The sequence below is a fragment of the Rhinopithecus roxellana genome, chromosome 11, assembly GCF_007565055.1.
Source record: "Rhinopithecus roxellana isolate Shanxi Qingling chromosome 11, ASM756505v1, whole genome shotgun sequence".
NCBI lineage: Eukaryota > Metazoa > Chordata > Mammalia > Primates > Cercopithecidae > Rhinopithecus > Rhinopithecus roxellana.
In genome coordinates this window covers 137,299,769-137,322,983 of record NC_044559.1, presented here as the reverse complement: position 1 = coordinate 137,322,983, position 23,215 = coordinate 137,299,769, and the positions used below count along the sequence as shown (strand labels likewise).

At 46.8% G+C, this 23,215-nt stretch overlaps 1 protein-coding gene across 1 annotated transcript in view; it reads left to right on the top strand.

Annotated features, from left to right (window-relative positions):
* The first annotated feature begins 5,449 nt into the window (after nt 1–5,449).
* Nucleotides 5,450–23,215, top strand: part of TET1 (tet methylcytosine dioxygenase 1) — a 139,613-nt gene continuing 121,847 nt past the window's right edge. Inside the window, exons 1-2 of the mRNA XM_010375212.2 lie at nt 5,450–5,855; nt 17,310–19,345. Of these exons, the coding sequence (XP_010373514.1) occupies nt 17,432–19,345 (1,914 nt within the window). The 5' untranslated portion in view covers nt 5,450–5,855; nt 17,310–17,431. The remainder of the gene's footprint in view (nt 5,856–17,309; nt 19,346–23,215) is intronic.

Here is a 23,215-nt window from a genome sequence, read left to right as displayed (position 1 = left end):
AATCCCAGCACTTTGGGAGGCCAAGGCAGATGGATCACAAGGTCAGGAGATCGAGACCATCCTGGCTAACACAGTGAAACTCCATCTCTACTTAAAAAATACAAAAAATTAGCCAGGCTTGGTGGCGGGCACCTGTAGTCCCAGCTACTCGGGAGGCTGAGGCAGGAGAATGGTGTGAACCCGGAAGGTGGAGGCTGCAGTGAACTGAGATGCGCCACTGCACTCCAGTCTGGGCGACAGAGCAAGACTCCATCTCAAAAAAAAAAGATAGTGGAAAATTGCCTAAACATTTATTCTTTGTTATTGATGTCTGGAAAGAATTGCACTTTATTTTCTTCTCCTTGAGTAGACACCTCATGTTATTGTTTAATTTCCCATGACTTGTTAAACCTTTTAGACTTCATGGAAACATCTGGCCCCTTTCCTGATAGATGAGCCCGATCAGGTTGCTGGCTGCCAAGGTGGTTTTTAATATCATCTACATGCTGAGGACTCTCAGTTTGTTTCTCCAAGACAACTCTTTCCCAAACTCGAAATTGTCCCAGACTTGGCCAGTGGGAGGGACCTGTCCTTTTCTGATGGACATTTAGATGGTTTCCACTTTTTCACCGTTGTGAAATATGATGAAAATATTTTATTGATGCAGGCACAATTGAGCCTTCAGAGCCTTTGCACTTGCTTTTTTCCTAAGCCTGAAATCTTCCTCCAGTTTCCTCCCTTACTTTTTACAGATCTACTCAATGTGGTCTTCCTTGATTGCTGAATTCAGAATTACAATCCTGGTCGGGGGCAGTGGCTCATGCCTGTGATCACAGCTACTTGGGAGGATGAGATATAAGAATCACTTGAACTTGGGAAGTGAAGGTTGCAGTGAAACAAGATTGCACTACTGCACTCCAGCCTGGGCCACTGAGTGAGACTCCCTCTCAAAAACAAACAGGCCAGGTGCATTGGCTCTTTGGGAGGCCAAGGCAAGTGGATCACCTGAGGTCAGGAGTTCAAGACCAGCCTGACCAACAAGGTGAAATCTTGTCTCTGCTAAAAAAACACAAATTAGCCAGGCATGGTGGCGCGTGCCTGTAGTCCCAGCTACTCGGGAAGCTAAAGCAAGAGAATTGCTTGAACCTGGGAGGCAAAGGTTGCAGTGAACCGAGATCGGGCCACTGCACTCCAGCCTGGGCGACAGAGCAAGACTCCATCTCAAAAGAAAAACCCAAAACAAAACACACGTGCACACACACACGCACACGATTCTTTTTTTTTTTTTTTTTTTTTGAGACGGAGTCTTGCTCTGTCACCCAGGCTGGAGTGCAGTGGCTGGATCTCAGCTCACTGCAAGCTCCGCCTCCCGGGTTCCCGCCATTCTCCTGCCTCAGCCTCCCGAGTAGCTGGGACTACAGGCGCCACCACCTCGCCCGGCTAGTTTTTTGTATTTTTTAGTAGAGACGGGGTTTCACCGTGTTAGCCAGGATGGTCTCGATCTCCTGACCTCATGATCCGCCTGTCTCGGCCTCCCAAAGTGCTGGGATTACAGGCTTGAGCCACCGCGCCCGGCCACATGATTCTTTTAGAAGCACACATGCAATTAAAATCCTTTTAGAAGCACTCATTGGGTATTTTATTTTATTTTGACACAGGGTCTTGATCTTTCTTCCAGGCTGAAATGCAAGCGGTGGGATCTTCGCTCACTGCAAGCACCTCCCAGGCTCAGTCGATTCTCCCATCTCAGCTTCCGGAGTAGCTGGGACAACAGGCATGCACCACCATACCTGGCTAATTTTTATATTTTTAGTAGAGATTTCACTAAGTTGCCCAGGCTGGTCTCGATCTCCTGGGTTCAAGTGATCCTCCCGCCTCTGCCTCCCTAAGTGATGAAATTATAGGCATGAGCCACTGAGCCCTGAGCCCTGTGTGTTGTGTGTGTGTGTGAGTGTGTGTGTGTATGTGTGTGTGTGTGTGTGTGTGTTTTGAGACGGAGTGTTGCTCTGTTACCAGGCCGTAGGCTGGAGTGCAGTGGCGCCATCTTGGCTCACTGCAACCTCCACCTTCCGGGTTCAAGCAATTCTCCTACCTCAGCCTCCCGAGTTGCTGGGACTACAGGTGTGTGTCACCACGCCCAGCTAAGTTTTGCATTTTTAGTAGAAACTGGGTTTCACCATGTTGGTCAGGATGGACTTGATCTCCTGACCTTGTGATCCATCCGCCTTGGCCTCCCAAAGTGCTGGGATTACAGGCGTGAGCCACCGCACCCAGCTATTTTTTTTTTTTTTTTTTTTTTTTTTAGTTGCAATCTTCCCCAGCATTCCCCGTCCTCTTCCCTGCCTTTCCCCCCTACTTTATCCCGGTGCTATCACTATCTGATACACTATATATTCTGCTCATTTGTTTTCTTTATTTTCTGTGCCCCGACTCCTACAACACGATGGAATGCAAGCTCTGCAAGGACCGAGGTTTCCTTTTGCTCACTTTTGTTTCCCCAAGTTTGGAACTGTGTCTGGCACTAAGTAGGGACTCAAGGTACGTTAGGGGAATGAGTGTTACCATGGACATCATTCTATGTAGTGGTATGATTTTCATATTTCAATACATTTGAAAGTTAATCCAGTTAATTGACAAAAGCCATGATATCACTATTTTATGATAGTCCTTTTCCTTTTGTTCTTCATGAAAATTACGTTATGTTGGATTTTTCCTTTTCCTTCTTCTGGGGGCAGGGAGATGGGTCTTGCTATGGTTGCCCAGGATGGCCTCAAACTCTTGGGCTCAAGCAATCCTCTTGCCTCAGCCTCCCAAGTAGCTGAGATGGTGTGCACTATTATGCCCACCTGAAAGTAAGGATTTTTTTTGAGACAATGTCTTGCCCTGTCACTCAGGCTGGAGTGCAGTGGCTTTACCAAAGCTCACTGCAACCTGAAACTCCTGGGCTCAAACAGTCCTCCTGCCCCAGCCTCTCAAAGTGTTAGGATTATAGGTGTGTGCCCAGCCTTGAAAATCAAGTTTTGTTTTTTTTTTTTTGTTTGAGACGGAGTCTTGCTCTGCCACCCAGGCTAGAGTGCAGTGGCCAGATCTCAGCTCACTGCAAGCTCCGCCACCCGGGTTTATGCCCTTCTCCTGCCTCAGCCTCCCGAGTAGCTGAGACTACAGGCGCTCGCCTCATCGCCCGGCTAGTCTTCTGTATTTTTAAGTAGAGACAGGGTTTCACCGTATTAGCCAGGATGGTCTCGATCTCCTGACCTCGTGATCCGCCCGTCTCGGCCTCCCAAAGTGCTGGGATTACAGGCTTGAGCCACCGCGCCCGGCCTAGGTAGAATGTTTCTAACGAGGTATTAACAAGTAAGCTTTTTGAAGTATTGATTTAGAAGGGTCAATTTTTGTCCATAAGATTTACTTCACGGAAGGCAACTATGCTAACCACTATACCATCAACGGGTCATATAAAACTTATTTCAGGCTGGGCGCGGTGGCTCAAGCCTGTAATCCCAGCACTTTGGGAGGCCAAGACGGGCGGATCACCAGGTCAGGAGATCGAGACCATCCTGGCTAACAAGGTGAAACTCCGTCTCTACTAAAAAATACAAAATATTAGCGGGGCGAGGTGGTGGGCTCCTGTAGTCCCAGCTACTTGGGGGGCTGAGGCAGGAGAATGGTATAAACCCGGCAGGCAGAACTTGCAGTGAGCTGAGATCGGGCTTCTGCACTCCAGCCTGGGCGACAGAGAGAGACTCCATCTCAAAAAAAAAAAAAAAAAAAAAAGATTTACTTCAGGCTTGGTGCGGTGGCTCACGCGTGTAATCCCAGTACTTTGGGAGGCCAAGGCAGGCAGATTACCTGAGGTCAGGAGTTTGAGACCAGCCTGACCAACAAGGTGAAACCCCGTCTCTACTAAAAAAAAAGAAAAAAATGTATATATTTGCTGGGTGTGGTGGTGCACACCTGTAATCCCAACTACTCAGGAGGCTGAGACAGGAGTATCACTTGAACCTGGGAGCGGAGGTTGCATTAAGCCAATATCACTGCCATTGCACTCCAGCCTGGGCAACAAGAGTGAAACTCCATCTCAAGAAAAAAAAAAAAAAAGATTGATTTCAAATGCCACATTTCTGATTTTATTCAGCCAAGGTACTTTGTCTGATTGTGCCATTGAAAACACGAGTGCAGTCATCAGTTTGCTCTGCCAGCCTGGAATCTCTGTTCTTTCTGTGTAGGAGGTAAATTTTATTCATCCTTCTATGCCTACATTGTAGTGTAAGAACACGTTTGTATGAATCAATCAGTGAGGAAGGTTAAAAGTTTAGGAATCTTTCCCAGAACAACCTGGTTATGCTTATGCGTATAAGAATAAAATCTAAAGCCGGGCGCGGTCGCTCAAGCCTGTAATCCCAGCACTTTGGGAGGCCGAGACGGGCGGATCACGAGGTCAGGAGATCGAGACCATCCTGGCTAACACGGTGAAACCCCGTCTCTACTAAAAATACAAAAAAACAACCCTAGCCGGGAGAGGTGGCGGGCGCCTGTAGTACCAGCTACTCGGGAGGCTGAGGCAGGAGAATGGCGTAAAATCCGGGAGGCGGAGCTTGCAGTGAGCTGAGATCCGGCCACTGCACTCCAGCCTGGGCGACAGAGCAAGACTCCGTCTCAAAAAAAAAAAAAAAAAAAAAAAAGAATAAAATCTAAGTGCAGAATGGGGGTAGAATGGTGTGAAAGGCAATGAGGGACTGAATCCTTTCTCTTCACTTGAAGTTTGACCTGGAAGGAATGAAGATTCCATGAACAGCATTTTCCTTACCACAGTGACCCCATTAAAGTCCTGGATTCCCTTGTCTGTGTACATGACTGCTGGAAGAAGCAATCGTCACCAAACATTTCGAGAAAAATTCAGATGCCCTAGTCAGTCTTAATTCTGGCATAATGCCACTGGTTATTCCTCCTCATTCGGAAAACTTAGCGCTTCTTCCACTTTCATTTCTTCATTCATAAAGTGAATGCGACCACCACTGAGGTCCAGGGCCAAATAACTAACAGAAACATTATGATGACCTTTGCAGACATCCAGCCCAGAGTCAGGGAACACAGCCCTCATCTGGTTTCTCTCTTTGGTGTTGAGGGCGGTTTTCCGTTGCTGGCGACCTAGATATTCTCAATGGTGTCATCTCTGACCTGGCACCTTCTTCATACATTTACAAACATGCAATTTAGAGATCCTAAAAACTTTTTCTAGAGTTCCCCTGGGAAAGAAGGTAACGACAAAATCTTGACACTTCTCTACTACTTCTTCGGAGACAGAGAGAGAGAGAGTGTGTGTGTGTTGAGAGAGGTGGAGAACGAGGGGGAGGGGAGGGGGTCGAGAGGGAGTCGAGGAGGGATTCCAGCTCCAGTTTGGGTAAATCCAGCTCGCGTTTTGCCTGTCGCTCAACTGTGCAGGGTCCAGCGAAGGCAGAGCCCCAGCTTCACTCCCTGAGGTCTGTCCTGGGGAGACACTGCTGCTCCGGGGGGCTGACCTGGCGGGGAGTGGCCGCGCAGTCTGCTCCGGCGCCGCTTTGTGCGCGCAGCCGCTGGCCCCTCTACTCCCGGGTCTGCCCCCCGGGACACCCCCCTGCCCCGCCCAAGTCATGCAGCCCTACCTGCCTCTCCAGTGTGGACCTTTGGGAACCGACTCCCCACCTCGGGGGCTCGGGCCTTGACTGTGCTGGGAGCCGGTAGGCGCCCTCCCCTACCCGCCCGCGCCTCTCGCGCCCGCGGGGGCCCCGGGCTCCAAAGTTGTGGGGAGGAGCGCGAGTTGGAAAGTTTGCCCGAGGACTGATGCAGGCTTGGAGCTGGGGACCGTGCGCTGCCCTGGGAGTGTGACCCGGCCAGCGGTGAGTTGGGGCCGGGGCAGAGGGCAGGGGTGCGAGGAGGGAGGACTCAGACGCTGAGGCCCGAGGGGGGTCCGGGAGGCGGCGCTCGGCGCGGGCTGGACTGGCCAGGGCTCTGCGTCCTTGGCTCTCCCGCGGCCGCAGGGGTGGGCTCGTTACCCGCCGCGACCCCCCACCCCGGGACGCTCGGGGCGCTTTTGTTGCTGGAGGTAAACAATGCCCCCGGCCGGAGGTCTCGGCCACCCGCCCGGGAGGCCCCGCCACAACGCCGGGTGGGGGGCAGCGGGGGCGACTGGGGCTCTGACCCCGGGCTGCGCTGAAAAAGGGCTGGGGGAGGGCAAGTGTGGCTTGGGGGAGATGGCTGAATGTGCCAGTGGTTCCCTGGTCCCTTTGGGGAGTCGGAGGTCCGGGCGCCTCGGGGTAAGGAGAGGCTAGTTGTGAGTGGGGAGCCCGGGCTTCCCGTGTTCAAGCGTACCCCCAAACAAGTTTTCTCCCTCCCCCCATATTTATATGAGAGACAGGTTGATGGGGGAACGCTTTGGCGCCTGTCTCCCCGAGAGTTGTGGGAGGACGGCTCCAGGGATGAAACGTTTGGAGTGGAGGCAGTGGTGGAGTCTTGCTAGGAGTTGGCTTGGAGTTGTTAAGGATCAGGGAAGAAGGAAATACGGAGTAGAGTGTGTTCTGTCAAAATGGCATTTAAGAAACTCATTTGTGAGAACCACTGGGTCGCTGGACGCGCTAGCGTTGCGATCCCATCAGTCCCTGTCTGGCGGGATCCCGGAGCGGGCCCCGAGGGTGGGAGGTGCGCGGAGCTTGGTACGGGGGCTAGTCGTGCAGCACGTGAGGGGCCTGGTCCTCGCCCGAGGGCTAGGAGGCTGCCGCGCAATCTACCGCCCCCAGAGAGAAAATGCTCTTCCCCTCTCTGTGCTTCCCTCCTTCCCTCTCCCCCGCTCCGCTCCCCTCTCGCTCGCCCCGGGCTCCCTCTCTCTCTCTCTCTCTCTCTCTCTCTCTCTCTCTCTCTCTCTCTCTCTCTCTATATATATATATATATATATATATTCTACAAGAAGTGGTCTGGAAGGGGACTGGCCGGCGCTGGCAACTTTTCCACGTGAACGAGAAACCCACGCTGGGCATTTCTGATCCACTAAAAACTAAAGTGTCTCCAAAAGAACATTTTAAGCTTCAGCCTCGGAGTCTTTCCCGCGCCCGCAACTCGTCCTTCTCCCAAATTAACCAACCTTTCTGCATACGTCTCTTAGGGTGCCTCTTCCCCTCCGCCCCGGTTCTACTCTGGAGCACTAAACGAGCTGCACAATACGTCCTAGTAATGACCGGTTTTTGAAGAAATGTTTGAAAAGTGTTTTAAGACCTTGGAGCGAGAACAGGATTAGGTACACAGACCTGGGCCGGCGGGGTGAGCCGCGCGCGCCACTGGGAAGAGCGGCGCTGTATAGCAGCAGCCCCAGGTCTCCCCTGGACCTGAGTGTGCTCGGCGTCCCCACCCCCAATATAAAGTAAAATAAAAACAATGGTTTAATTAGGCCTCAGGATACGAAAAAATATGGAAAAGGCGCTTCTTAACCAGTTAGGGCAACGGTTATTTGGAGCATATTACGAATTTGTGACTACAATTAAACCAGGGGCAGGGGTACATGCAGAAAGGTACGGAAATAAGGAGATTAGTATGAGTTAATAATCAAAAGACTTAGGTGAATCAAACCAAGAATCGAAAGACTTAGGTGGTTTTTGGTGTGTTTCCCGATTTTATCGGTATTGATCATAAGGGTCCCCCTTTTCCCCAATTAAGGGGTTTTAATTAGCTTGTCAACCTCTCTGTCTTTAAAGCTAAGTTGTAGTTTCCATTAAATTTCAGAATCAAGATATAGGGAAATGGCAGACAGTGTCCTTTTCTCTTTGCAAAGATGAGGAGTCCAGGCTTACAACTCTGGGACTGCCACTTTCCATTTTAATGAGAGTTAACTATCGCTCTCCGGGCTGGTCTTCCAGAATGGATAGGTGGGAGGGTTGGGTCTCCACTGTCCCTGCCCTTTGTTTCTCTTCCTTCTCCCATCTGATTTGTCCCCCCTCCCCCACCTTCTGAGCGTCCGTATCTTTCCTTTCCTGCACACTTGATTTCCCCTCTCCCCTTGGTCTTTTAGTCTTTGGCCTTTTGATCCCAGTTGTCTTTTAATATTCTAGCTTTATTACTATAGATGTCGAACCCCTTCCTCAGTTTTTACTATAAGTAATTTTTCCCCTTCCTCAGTTTGTTACTATAAAATTCTTTCCCTTCTTTCGTTTTTGGCCTTTTTTGTTTTCTTTTTGGGCATTTTCTTCCTTCTCATGCTTTTTCTTCTACTTCCTCCTAATGTGTTTTATGCCTTTCTTGTCTTCGGAAGGACCGTTCTATGTCCATTCTAACGTCTCCCTTCCCTTTTCTTGGCCCTTTCCCCCCGTTTTTCCCCCTTCCTCTCTGCAGGGCAGAGGGGTGTTTTACATATGGAAGGAGCCATTGACTAAATGTGCTGGCATTCTAGTGAGTTTCCCTGAACAGCTTTTACATGTGCCGAGGGCTCTTATACTTCCTGTAGTAGAAAACTATCTAGGAACTGCAAGCAGTTGCCTGCCTACTCTTCCTTTCGAGGTAGAACTTAGTTGCTGGAGGAAACCGAGCCAGGTGCTGCCTTTTTGAAATAAATGTTCTAAATCTTGTTTTTCTCAGCCAAGTGCAAGAGCCTTTAAGTTCTGTGGAGCTGAATGGAGGGACTATGAAATCAGTCTTTTGCAACTAGCTCTATGTATGTAAATACCACGTTTTTGGCCACTGCTGGTAGTGGAAAGAATTGAAATATGACTTTAAATTAACATGCAGGCTGGATCGTTACATCAATTAAGCATTTTTGCCCAGAGGATTTTGGGGGAATCCAGAGAAAGGACGGATATAGGTGGGAGAGGATCTTTCTGACATGTTGCTGTCAATACTGGTTTTTGTTTGCTTGTTTTTTGTTTGTTGTTTGTTTTTGTTTGTTTGTTTGTTTTTTGAGTCTCTGTCTCCCAGGCTAGAGTGCAGTGGCGTGATCTAGGCTTACTGCAACCTCTGCCTTCCAGGTTCAAGCAATTCTCCTGCCTCAGCCACCGGAGTAGCTGAGATTACAGGCATGTGCCACCACACCTGACTAATTTTTGTATTTTTAGTAGAGACAGGGTTTCACTGTGTTGGCCAGGTTGGTCTTGAACTCCTGACCTCAGGTGATCCACCTGCCTCAGCCTCCCAAAATGCTTAGATTACAGACGAGAACCACCACATCTGCCAGTTCTCTACAGAAAACTCTTACACTTCAAGAAACCAGCTTTTAATTCTCTAAGCAAGGTAATTATTTTAAAAATTTAGTTGGGTTATTATCTCCTGGCCTATAATTTTGGATCGCATACTCTGTAGTTCCCTTGTCACAAAGACATTTTAGGGGGGAAAATGTTCTATTGTTTTCCTTTTTTTTTTTCTTTTTCAGACAGAGTCTTGCTCTGTTGCCCAGGCTGCAGTGTAGTGGTGTGATCTCGGCTCACTGCAACCTGGGTTCGAGTGATTCTCCTGCCTCAGCTTCCCAAGTAGCTAGGATTAGAGGCATGTGCTACCATGCCTGGCTAATTTTTGTATTTTTAGTAAAGACAGGGATTCAGGCCGGGCGCGGTGGCTCAAGCCTGTAATCCCAGCACTTTGAGAGGCCGAGACGGGCGGATCACGAGGTCAGGAGATCGAGACCATCCTGGCTGACACGGTGAAACCTCGTCTCTACTAAAAAAAACACAAAAACTAGCCGGGCGAGGTGGCGGGCGCCTGTAGTCCCAGCTACTCGGGAGGCTGAGGCAGGAGAATGGCGTAAATCCGGGAGGCGGAGCTTGCAGTGAGCTGAGATCTGGCCACTGCACTCCAGCCTGGGTGACAGAGCGAGACTCCGCCTCAAAAAAAAAAAAAAAAAAAAAAAAAAGACAGGGATTCACCATGTTGGCCAGGCTGGTCTCGAACTCCTGACTTCAAGTGATCCACCTGCCTCAGTTTCCCAAAGTGCTGGGATTATAGGCGTGAGTCACCGTGCCTGACCAAAATAATGTTCTGTTGTTGTTTGGGGGTCTTGGTGCTCTCTGGTATAAAGATCTGTTGATTGAGTAATGTTTTACATCCCAGAAATGGTTTTTTGTTTTTCCCTTCCATGACAGTAAGAACTCACAGGATGGTGTCCATTAATTGCACATGATTCCCCTCTTGGGCCAATGATATATGCTTAATAACAGGGTCTCCAGTCTTATTTTCTTCTCATATCATTTTATCATGAAGCTATCTCTGCAGCACTTTCACGGACTCTTGAAGACATTCCAGGTTAGAATAAAAGTAACTTTCTCATGCCTGTAATCCCAGTGTTTTGGGAGGCTGAGGCAGAAGGATCACTTGAGGCTAGGAGTTTGAGACCAGTCTGTGCAACATAGTGAGATCAATCCTCATCTCTACAAAAAAATAAAAAGAACGTAGCCAGGCATGGTGGCCTGTGCTTGTAGTTGGGTGGCTAAGATGGGAGGATCACTTGAGTCTAGGAGTTTAAGGCTATAGTTAGCGATGATCACAGCACTGCACTCCAGCCTGGGCAACAGAGCAAGACCTGTCTCAAAACAAAACCGAATATTGAGAAGCATTGAAATATCAGTTTTTATCAGAAATGAAAAATGGAAGTAGAATTAGGGAAGAGTGTACACAGGGGAGATTTGACTCCTGGAAATATTTTAGTTCATGTGAGTGGTAGGATCTAAGTATTTATTTGAAAATACACATTTTTGCTGGACATGGTGGCCCACACCTGTAGTCCTAGCACTTTAAGAGGCTCAGGGGGGCAGATGACTTGAAGCTAGGAGTTTGAGAGTGGCCTGGGCAGCATAGTGAGTCTTCAAAAAAGAAAGAAAAAATTAGCCTGGTGTGGTGGCACCTGCCTGTAGTCCCAGCTACTTGGGAAGCTGAGGTGGGAGGATGACTTAAGCCCAGGAGGTCAAGGCTACAGTGAGCCTTGATACACATGAGCGACAGAGCAAGACCCTGTTAAAAAATAATTATTATATATATATATATATATGCACACACACACACAGACACACACACATTTTTGTATGAATTGAATACTCTATGATAGAAGCACTAAAAATGGAAGTAAAGCATTTAATAATGTTTACAAAAAAGAAATTAATTTCCAGAGGTCTTTGAGGTAATTCCATATTTAAATGTGGACCTATTTAATGGAGTGGACTACATTCTCTTTCCCCTGCCTCCACAAATTTCAGGATAAGCTTGCTACCCTTACTGCATGAGTTCGGCTCTTGGGACAACTTAGTTTGTCACAAAAGAAGTTTATGTTTCAATAGTGGAGCCAAGAGTGATAAAAATCAGGGTCTTGCCGGAAGGAGTCCTTATTTTGTTTCTGGTTGTCTCTGATTCTTTGGCTGAGTGGTACCCAGTGATTTTCTCTCCTGCAGCTGGGTTTTTCAGGGGTCATTGGCCTCTTTCGTGATCTCATAAAAAGGCTGTTACCATTTAAAGAGGCCACATCTTCACAATCCGTGTTGTTCATACCTTTTCTATTTCCTTGACAGGCTGTTTTTTAGGAGATAGGGTTTGAATGATAAAGATTATCTTAATTACAAGTCTGAATTTCTAAAGCACTTCAATTTAAAAATATAAAAGAATATAGGAGAGACAGAGATCAAATTGTAAACCACTTTCAAAGCAGATCCCATGACACCCTCTGGCATACCCAGATTACTTGCCTACATACATGAATTTTAATTTTTGTGGCTGATTGAAATGACTAGATTATATACTCCTAATAATTTTTTAGCAGTATAATCTTGATACAAGAGAGAAAGTATGCTTTTAATGATAGTGTTGAATTTTGAGGGATTAAAATGAATTGCTTTTTGTAATGAAAAATGCATCCTGATAAAGGTATTTGTTGACTTTTTGGAAATTGGAATTGGAATGTCTTGTTATCTGAAAATCTTGTACAAAAAAAGCAGTGGTCTTTGGAGAAAATATCCTTCAGTTTTTCACAGCCAAAGACTGAATTACTGCAAGCCAAAACTTTTTTTTTTTTTTTTTTTGGAAGAAGGGGAAAGCAGTAAGCTTAGATGCCAAGAATTCAAGTGCAGTATTCTCTGGCCTAGTGTTTGTATTTAGTACAGGTTTATCAAAATGTTATTTTTTGAGTATTTGATGTTATCACTAATGTCTATTTTAAAAGTCTTAAAGACACATTACATTGACTAAATGTAGTGTGCTCTGGGAACTCTTATATGTGTAACCTACTTAGTGCATAAGGTGGGAACAGAACCAAAAGGAGATCTTGGTCTGGAGAATATAGCAAAGTCTGGGTTAAACTGGTTCCATAATAACGATAACTACCACTTATTTTCTCTTTCTCTCTCTTTTTTTTTTTTTTTTTTTATATTTTGACGTTGCAAACAGCCTTCTTTTTTTTTTTTTTTTTAGCTTCTATTTATGAAACACCTATCATACGCCAGCCCTGTGCTAAGCCTTTACACATATTATTTCATTTTATTCTCATGATAACCCAGTGAGGTCAATACTATTAGACTTTCTTTTGTATTACACACGAAGAAACATAGGTATAAAGATACCAAGAAACTTGTCACAATCTACTGATATTTATAAACTGAAAACTGAACCCAGGTCAGCTTACTTCCAACGTCCATCTTTTTACTCTGCTACCCATGTCCCCTTACACTCAACCACAGATACCACAAGGATGAAACCAATGCCACTAGGTTTTTCCTGTGGGAGCCCATTGAAACCTCAAAACTACCTCATTTTAGATGAAGGAACATGGACTCATTTAAGTAGTTCTCTGGACACATAGCTGGTGATCACAGATTCAAACCCAGGACTTTTTGATGTGAGATCATCTCTAGACCTGAAACTAACCAGTGGGTCCCAGGATTACCTGGGTCAGATCAGTAATTTTAAAACAGATTGAACTGGGGAGGGTTCCAGTGACTCTCCTGCCTCAGCCTCCCAAGTAGCTGGGATTACAGGCACACACTACCACGACTGGCTAATTTTGTGTTTTTAGTAGAGACGGAGTTTCTACATGTTGGTCACGCTGGTCTCAAACTCCCAACCTCAGGTGATCCGCCCGCCTGAGCCTCCCATAGTGCTGGGATTACAGGCGTGAGCCGCTGTGCCTGACCAGGTTTGTTTTTTTTAATCTATTTTTAATTTTTCTCAGACTTTGGGAGGCTGAGATGGGTAGATAACCTGAGGTCGCGAATTGGAGACCAGCCTGCTCAACATGCCAAGATTGTGCCGTTTGCACTCCAGCCTGAGCAGTAAGAGCGAAACTCCTGGCCAGACACGTGGCTCACGCCTATAATCCCAGCACTTTGGGAGGCCGAGACGGGCGGATCACGAGGTCAGGAGATCGAGACCATCCTGGCTAACACGGTGAAACCCCCGTCTCTACTAAAAAATACAAAAAAACTAGCCGGGCGAGGTGGCAGGCACCTGTAATCCCAGCTACTCGGGAGGCTGAGGCAGGAGAATGGCGTGAACCCGGGAGGCGGAGCTTGCAGTGAGCCAAGATCTGGCCACTGCACTCTAGCCTGGGCGACAGAGCGAGCCTCCGTCTCAAAAAAAAAAAAAAAAAAAAGACTAGTTGTCAATTGAAGCCATTCTTGAGAACACATGGTTCTCACAATGAGAACAAATGGTTACCAACAACCATTTCCTACACCATGAGATGGGGTTCTGCTCGTGTTGCCCAGGCTAGAGTGCAAGGGCGTGATCTTGGCTCACTGCAACCTCTGTATCCTGGATTCAAGCCATTCTCCTGCCTCAGCCTCCCGAGTAGCTGGGATTACAGGCGCCCACTATCACGACCAGCTAATTTTTGTATTTTTAGTACATACAGGGTTTCACCATGTTGGCCAGGCTGATCTCAAACTCCTGACCTCAGGTGATTCACCCACCTTGACCTCCCAAAGTGCTGGGATTACAGGCATGAGCCACATCACCCGGCCAATTCTGTGATCTTGAGAGAGACTGTTGATGTCCTACCATAGTGAGCTTTGATTTTTGCTCAGAGCTTCATCTTATTTTGGGTCTGGGTAGGCAATCTGAAAAGACCTGGGTCAAGACCCAAAGTCAAGTGGCGAAACTTCATCTCCACAAAAATTAAATATTTAGACTGGCGTGGTGGCACATGCCTGTGGTCCCAGCTATTGGGGCAGCTGAGGTGGCAGCATTGCTTGAGCCCAGGAGGTTGAGGCTGTAGTGAGCTGAGTTTGCACTACTGTACTCCAGTCCGGGTGAGACCCTGTCTCCAAAAAAAAAAAAAAAGAAAAGAAAAAGAAAAAGACTTGTGGGATCTTTTAGAAGGGATTTTAGAACCAGCAGCCTTTGAATTGAGTCAGGAGAAAGAAAAGAGGGACATTTCTGGGTTTGGGGAGTGTCTACCACAATGCTTTCCTTAGACATAGCGGGTACTCAACAGATGTATTGGACCTGTGTGTCCTAATTTGTCAATTCAGTACTGTCTCCTGAGATTTTATGCTGTTTTGGTGTGCATGTGAAAAGCTCAAAATTTTTGGATTGTTAATTGGAATGTGGTAGGAAGAGTGTTGGATCTCCAGGGAGGAGAGTTTCTTACGTTATATAAACCTCCTCTTCTTCTGGTTTAACCAGCTTTACTGTCAAACAGATGATACTTCTTCCTGTATAAGGATGTGCTCAGGAAAGAGATAATTTTTAAAGTATCCACATTTGTAAAGATTGGGATTTAAGCTTTAAAACACATATAATGGCTGGGCATGCTGGTTCACACCCGCAATCCCAGAACTTTGGGAGGCAGGGAGGGTTGCTTGGGGCCAGGAGTTCAAGGTTACAGTGAGGTATGATTATGTCACTGCACTGCAACCTAGGCAACAGAGGGAGACCTGTCTCAAAAAAATAAATACATAAAAATCAATAAAATAATGCATGAAACTACAAGGGGTGTGGTTTCTAATACAGAAAAAACCCCATGCTTACCTTATTTGAGGAACTTCATCAACTTAAATCATTTGTTGAGGCAACTAAAGAAGCTTTATAGTGAATCTAAGGTTTAAAGGATACTTTAGTATTTTTTCTTTTTTTTTTTTTTTTTTAATAATTTCAACTCTTCTTTTAGGTTCGGGGGTACATGTGCAGGTTTGTTACATGGGAATATTGTGTGATGCTGTGGTTTGGGGTGCAACTGCTCCTGTCACCCAGGTAGTGAACATAGTACCCAATAGTTTTTCTTTTTTTTTTTTTTTTTGAGATGGAGTCTTGCTCTGTCACCCAGGCTGGAGTGCTGTGATGCGATCTTGGCTCACTGCAACCTTTGCTTCCCAGGTTCAAGTGATTCTCCTGCCTCAGCCTCCCGAGTAGCTGGGATTACAGGTGCCTGCCACCACGCCCAGCTAATTTTTGTATTTTTAGTAGAGACGAGGTTTCACCATGTTGGCCAGGCTGGTCTCGAACTCCTGACCTCAAGTGATCCACCTGCCTCAGCCTCCCAAAGTGCTGGGATTACAGGCATTAGCCACCACATCCAGCCAGTACCAGATAGTTTTTCAACCCTTGTCTTCATCCCTCCCTCCTTCTCTAGTAGTCCTCAGTGTCTATTATGCCATATTTTTGTCCATAAGTAACTGATAAGTGAGAGCAAAAGATATTTGGTTTTCTGTCCCTGCATTAATTCTCTTGGGATATTTTAGTACTTTCCGTGTTGACTATATTTTCTTTTGCAGTAAACAATTCTCAGTTCCATGATTTTAATTATTAAAAAAAATTTTTAGGCCGGGCGTGGTGGCTCACGCCTGTAATCCCAGCACTTTGGGAGGCCGAGGCCAGCAGATCACGAGGTCAGGAGATCGAGACCATCCTGGCTAACATGGTGAAACCCCATCTCTACCAAAAATAAAAATAAAAATAAAAAATTTTTTTGAGACAAGAGTCTCGCTCTGTCACCCAGGCTGGAGTGCGGTGGCGATCTCGGCTCACTGCAAGCTCCGCCTCCCGGGTTCACGCCATTCTCCTGCTTCGCCTCCCGAGTAGCTGGGACTACAGGTGCCCGCCACCACGCCCGACTAATATTTGTATTTTTAGTAGAGACGGGGTTTCACAGTGTTAGCCAGAATGGTCTTGATCTCCTGACCTCATGTTCCACCCACCTCGGCCTCCCAAAGTGCTGGGATTAGAGGTGTGAGCCACCGCGCCCGGCCCTATTATTTCATTTCATTTCATTCCATTTCATTTTTTGAGATAGAGTCTCGCTCTGTCACCAAGGCTGGAGTGCGATGGCACAATCTCCGCTCACTATAATCTCCGCCTCTCATGTTCAAGCGATTCTCCTACCTCAGCCTCTTGAGTAGTTGGGTTTATAGGTGCGCACCACCATGCCCAGCTATTTTTTTTTTTTTTTTTTTTGAGACGGAGTTTCACTCTTGTTGCCCAAGCTGGAGTGCAATGGCACGATCTCAGCTCACTACAACCTCCACCTCTCAGGTTCAAGCCATTTTCCTGCCTCAGCCTCCCGAGTAGCTGGAATTATAGGTGCCCACCACCACGCCCGGCTAATTTTTTTTGTATTTTTAGTGGAGACGGGGTTTCACTATGTTGGCCAGGCTGGTCTCAAACTCCTGACCTCGTGATCCGCCCACCTTGGCCTCCCAAAGTGCTTGGGGTTACAGGTGTGAGCCACTGCGCCTGGCCACTATTTTAATTTTTATTATTTATTTATTTATTTATTTATTTTGAGACGGAGTCTCACTCTGTCACCCAGGCTGGAGTGCAGTGGCGTGATCTCGGCTCACTGCAAACTCCTCCTCCCAGGTTCATGCCATTCTCCTGCCTCAGCTTGCCAAGTAGCTAGGACTACAGGTGCCCGCCACCATACCCGGCTGATTTTTTGTATTTTTAGTAGAAACAGGTTTTCACTGCGTTAGCCAGGATGGTCTCAATCTCCTGACCTTGTGATCTGCCCGCCTCGGCCTCCCAAAGTGCTGGGATTACAGGCATGAGCCAGCATGCCTGTGAGCCAGCATCCAAGGTAGGTGGATGACTTGAGCCCAGTTAGAGACCAGCCAGGGCAACATGGCGAAAACCAGTCACTACAAAAAATACAAAAATTAGCCGGGTGTGATGGTGTGAGCCTGCAGTCCTAGCTACTTGGGGGTCTGAAGTGAAAAGATTGCTTGAGCCTGGGGAGGTCCAGGCTGTGGTGAGCTGTGATCATGCTTCTGCACTCCAACCTGGGCAACAGAATGAGATCCTGTCTCAAAAAAATAAAATAAAACAATTAGTAGGGAATATTCTATTTCAAATAGAGAAATGCATAGGAAAAAGACTCACTTCAGTGTTTTCTGTTGTTATTTCAGACCAAAACCTTGTGCGACTGAGCTCAAGAGCAGTGCATCCAGATTCTCCTCAGAAGTGAGACTTTCCAAAGGACCAATGACTCTGTTTCCTGTGCCCTTTCATTTTTTCCTACTCTGTAGCTATGTCTCGATCCCGCCATGCAAGGCCTTCCAGATTAGTCAGGAAGGAAGATGTAAACAAAAAAAAGAAGAACAGCCAACTACGAAAGACAACCAAGGGAGCCAACAAAAATGTGGCATCAGTCAAGACTTTAAGCCCTGGAAAATTAAAGCAATTAATTCAAGAAAGAGATGTTAAGAAAAAAACAGAACCTAAACCACCCATGCCAGTCAGAAGCCTTCTGACAAGAGCTGGAGCAGCACGCATGAATTCGGATAGGACTGAGGTTCTTTTTCAGAACCCAGAGTCCTTAACCTGCAATGGGTTTACAATGGCGCTACGAAGCACCTCTCTTAGCAGGCGACTCTCCCAACCCCCACTGGTCATAGCCAAATCCAAAAAGATTCCACTTTCTAAGGGTTTAGAAAAGCAACATGATTGTGATTATAAGATACTCCCTGATTTGGGAGTAAAGCACTCAGAAAATGATTTGGTTCCAATGCAAGACACCCAAGTCCTTCCTGATATAGAGACTCTAATCAGTATAAAAAATCCCTCTTTACTTAAAGGTAAGAGCCAAGAGACAACTCAGTCTTGGTCCCAAAGAGTTGAGGATTCCAAAATCAATATCCCTACCCACAGTGGCCCTGCAGCTGAGATCCTTCCTGGGCCACTGGAAGGGACATGCTGTGATGAAGGACTATTCTCTGAAGAGACATTTAATGATACCAGTGGTTCCCCAAAAATGTTTGCTCAGGACACAGTGTGTGCTCCTTTTCCCCAAAGAGCAACCCCCAAAGTTACCTCTCAAGGAAACCCCAGCATTCAGTTAGAAGAGTTGGGTTCACGAGTAGAATCTCTTAAGTTATCTGATTCTTACCTGGATCCCATTAAAAGTGAACATAATTGCTACCCCACCTCCAGTCTTAATAAGGTTATACCTGAATTGAACCTTAGAAACTGCTTGGCTCTTGGTGGGTCTACGTCTCCTACCTCTGTAATAAAATTCCTCTTGGCAGGCTCAAAACAAGCAACCCTTGGTGCTAAACCAGATCATCAAGAGGCCTTCAAAGCTACTGCAAATCAACAGGAAGTTTCTGATACCACCTCTTTCCTAGGACAGGCCTTTGGTGCTATCCCACAGCAATGGGAACTTCCTGGTGCTGATCCAGTTCATGGTGAGGCCCTGGGTGAGACCCCAGATCTACCAGAGATTCCTGGTGCTATTCCAGTCCAAGGAGAGGTCTTTGGTACTATTTTAGACCAACAAGAAACTCTTGGTATGAGTGGGAGTGTTGTTCCAGACTTGCCTGTCTTCCTTCCTGTTTCTCCAAATCCAGTTGCTACCTTTAATGCTCCTTCCAAATGGCCTGAGCCCCAAGGCACTGTCTCATATGGACTTGCAGTCCAGGGTGCTATACAGATTTTGCCTTTGGGCTCAGGACACACTCCTCAATCATCATCAATCTCAGAGAAAAATTCATTACCTCCAGTAATGGCTATAAGCAATGTAGAAAATGAGAAGCAGGTTCATATAAGCTTCCTGCCAGCTAACACTCAGGGGTTCCCATTAGCCCCCGAGAGAGGACTCTTCCATGCTTCACTGGGTGTGGCCCAACTCTCTCAGGCTGGTCCCAGCAAATCAGACAGAGGGAGCTCCCAGGTCAGTGTAACCAGCACAGTTCATGTTGTCAACACCACAGTGGTGACTATGCCAGTGCCAATGGTCAGTACCTCCTCTTCTTCCTATACCACTTTGCTACCCACTTTGGAAAAGAAGAAAAGAAAGCGATGTGGGGTCTGCGAACCCTGCCAGCAGAAGACCAACTGTGGTGAATGTACTTACTGCAAGAACAGAAAGAACAGCCATCAGATCTGTAAGAAAAGAAAATGTGAGGAGCTGAAAAAGAAGCCATCTGTCGTTGTGCCTCTGGAGGTAAGCAGACAGTCAAAGGGCGGGGAGACAGCTGAGACTTGGTATAGTGATCTATATGCAGAGACACCTCTAGTATCTCTGTGTAGTAGTGAATTGTTTCACTATTACATATTTTTACTTTGGTACAATGTTACTTTAAGTTATCCATACAAGAATTCCTGGACCTACCTGAAGTATGTCTTATGCAGTGATGCCTTAGCTAGCTTATTTTTAGAATTTGTCCCAGAAAACTAGAACATACAGTTTTTTCTCATTACAGGATTTGATGGAAATGTAGAGAAATTGTGTGAAATGTGGTTTTGCAAAGATTTCCCCTATGCCTCTTTTGGCTAGTTGTGTGTCTTTTTTGGCAGTCACAGATTTAAAAATTAAGAGTGGAACAAATTAATTAACTCCATAGCAGCCTGAAAAACCAGAGGAATTAAACATCTTTCCTTTTCAAAGAATGCAGTTGCATCCCTAATCTTGAAACTTTGCTTTGGAGACATAGCAATAATACAGCTTTTGTCTCAACTTTTGGTGAGTGATTTCTACCTGCTCTACTAACCTCATAGGGTTGTTGGAATTAAAGGAAAATGGCTTGTAAACTCAAGTGATATACAAACATTAGTTCTTATTTAGTTAATGAACCTAAGGTAGTTAAAGGATCTGTTGATTTAGAATTTATTTAAAAACTTTTAGGGAGCTTGGTTAAAACTCAATATTGCTTTTTCGGCCTTTTGAAACACCTGTCAAATATGATGTTTTATGATTTTTAGATTACACATTAAAGTTATGTTTATTATGTCTATTATGAATGCAGGTATAGTAGAATAGATGGACTTAGAAGTATTGCAGGCCTGATGTGGTGGCTCATGCCTGTAATTCCAACACTTTTTTTTTTTTTTTTTGAGACGGAGTCTCGCTCTGTTGCCCAGGCTGGAGTGCAGTGGCCGGATCTCAGCTCACTGCAAGCTCCGCCTCCCGGGTTCACGCTATTCTCCTGCCTCAGCCTCCGGAGTAGCTGGGACTACAGGCGCCCACCACCTCGCCCGGCTAGTTTTTTTTGTATTTTTTAGTAGAGACGGGGTTTCACCGTGTTAGCCAGGATGGTCTCGATCTCCTGACCTCGTGATCCGCCCGTCTCGGCCTCCCAAAGTGCTGGGATTACAGGCTTGAGCCACCGCTCCCGGCAATCCCAACACTTTGAAAGGCCAAGGTGGGCAGATCACTTGAAGTCAGGAGTTTGGGACCAGCCTGGCTGACGTGGTGAAACCCCGTCTCTACTAAAAATACAAAAATTAGCTGGGTGTGGTGGCAGTTGCCTGTAATCCCAGCTACTCTGGAGGCTGAGGCAGGAAAATCAGTTAAACCCAGGAGGCAGAGGTTACAGTAAGCCAAGATTCCAGCCTAGGCCACAAAAGCGAAACTCTGTCTCAAAAATAAGTAAGTAAATAAATAAATAAATAAATAAAGTATTGTGTCCGGGCATGGTGGCTTACACCTGTAATCCCAGGACTTTGGGAGGCCAAGGTGGCGGATCACTTGAGGTCAGGAGTTCGAGACCAACGTGGGGTGAAACCCCATCTCTACTAAAAGTACAAAATTAGCCAGGCATAATGGTGCACACAGGTAGTCCCAGCTACTCAGGAGGCTGAGGCAGCAGAATCACTTGAACCCAGGAGGTGGAGATTTCAGTGAGACATGATCACACCACTGAACTACAGCCTGGACAACAAGAGTGAAACTCCATCTCAAAAAATAAAATAAATAAATAAATAAATAAATAAATAAATAAATAAAAATGTTGTGAGGCTGGTCCACGGTGGCTCACACCCGTAATCCTAGAACTTTGGGAGACTGAGGTGGACAGATCACTTGAGGCCAGGAGTTTGAGACCAGCCTGGCCAACCTGGTGAAACCCCATCTCTACTAACAATATAAAAATTAGCCAGGAGTAGTGGTGCATGCCTGTAGTCCCAGCTACTCTGGAGGCTCAGGCACAAGAATCACCTGAACCTGGGAAGCAGAGGTTGCAGCGAGTGGAGATTGTGCCACTGCACTCCAGCAGGGGCAACAGGGAGAGACCTGGTCTCAAAAAAAAAAAAGTATTGGGAGGTTTAGGCCAGGCATGGTGGCTCATGTCTGTAATCCCAGCACTTTGGGAGGGCTCAGACAGGTGGACTGCTTAAGCCTAGGAGGTCGAAATCAGCCTGGGCAACATGGCAAGACCTCATCTCTACTAAAGATACAAAACTAGCTCTGGGTGATGGCACGCTCCTGTAGTCCCAACTACTTGGGAGGCTGCAGTGAGACGATCGCCTGAGCCTGGGAAGTCAAGGCGGCAGTGAACAGTGATGGTGCCACTGCATTCCAGCCTGGGTGACAGCCATGAGACCCTGTCTCAAAAAAAAAAAAAAAAAGGATTGTGAACTTAAAATTCAGTAAACTGTTTCTATTTCTTTTTTGGTTTTCATTTTCTTTTCTGAGACAGAGTCTCACTCTGTCATCCAGGCTGAAGTGCACTGGCATAATCTCCGCTCCCAAGTTCAAGCAACCTCTGCCTCCCAAGTTCAAGTGATTCTCTCTTGCTTCAGCCTCCTGCGTAGCTGGGATTACAGGCGCCCACCATCATACCTGGCTAATTTTTGCATTTTTAATGGAGACAGGGTTTTGCGATGTTGGTCAGGCTGGTCTCCAACTCCTGACCTCAGTTGATCTGCCTGCATCGGCCTCCCAAAGTGCTGCGATTATAGGCATGAGCCACTGTTCCTGGCCTTCTATTTCACTCTTGACTTAAATTATCAGTTTAAAAATGTTGACTTTGGCTGGGCACGGTGGCTCACGCCTGTAATCCCAGCACTTTGAGAGGCCAATGCAGGCGGATCACGAGGTCAGGAGATTGAGGCCATCCTGGTTAACACGGTGAAACTCTGTCTCTACTTAGAAACACAAAAACTTAGCCGGGTGTGGTGGCGGGCATCTGTAGTCCCAGCTACTCGGGAGGCTGAGGCAGGAGAAGGGCGTGAACCCGGGAGGTGGAGCTTGCAGTGAGCCGAGATGGCACCACTGCACTTCAGCCTGGGCGACAGAGCAAGACTCCGTCTCAAAAAAAAAGAAATGCTGACTTTCGCTGCTCGTGGTGGCTCACGGCTGTAACCCCAGCACTTCGAGAGGCTGAGGGGAGAGGATTACTTGAGGCCAGGAGTTTGAGACCAATATAAGCAACATAGCAAGACCTCATTAAAAAAACAAAAAACAAAAACACATAGGTGGTCCGGGTGCGTTGACTCACGCCTGTAATCCCAGAGCTTTGGGAAGCCAAGGTGGGCGGATCAACTGAGGTCAGGAGTTTGAGACCAGCCTGGCCAACATGGTAAAACCCTCTCTCTACTAAAAATACAAAAATTAGCAGAGCATGGTGATGCACACCTGTAATCCCAGCTACTCAGGAGGCTGAGGCAGGAGAATCTCTTGAACTTGGAGGGGCGCGCTGCAGTGAGCCGAGATCGCGCAATTGCACTCCAGCATGGGTGACAGAGCAAGACACTGTCTCGAAAAACAAGAAATCCCATCCTGGCTAGCACGGTGAAACCCCGTCTCTACTAAAAAAATACAAAAAACTAGCCGGGCGAGGTGGCGGGCACCTGTAGTCCCAGCTACTCGGGAGGCTGAGGCAGGAGAATGGCGTAAACCCGGGAGGCAGAGTTTGCAGTGAGCTGAGATCTGGCCACTGCACTCCAGCCTGGGTGACAGAGCGAGACTCCTTCTCAAGAAAAAAAAAAACAAAAAAAAACAAAAAACAAGAAATCGAGGCTGGGCGCGGTGGCTCAAGCCTGTAATCCCAGCACTTTGGGAGGCTGAGACGGGCGGATCACGAGGTCAGGAGAT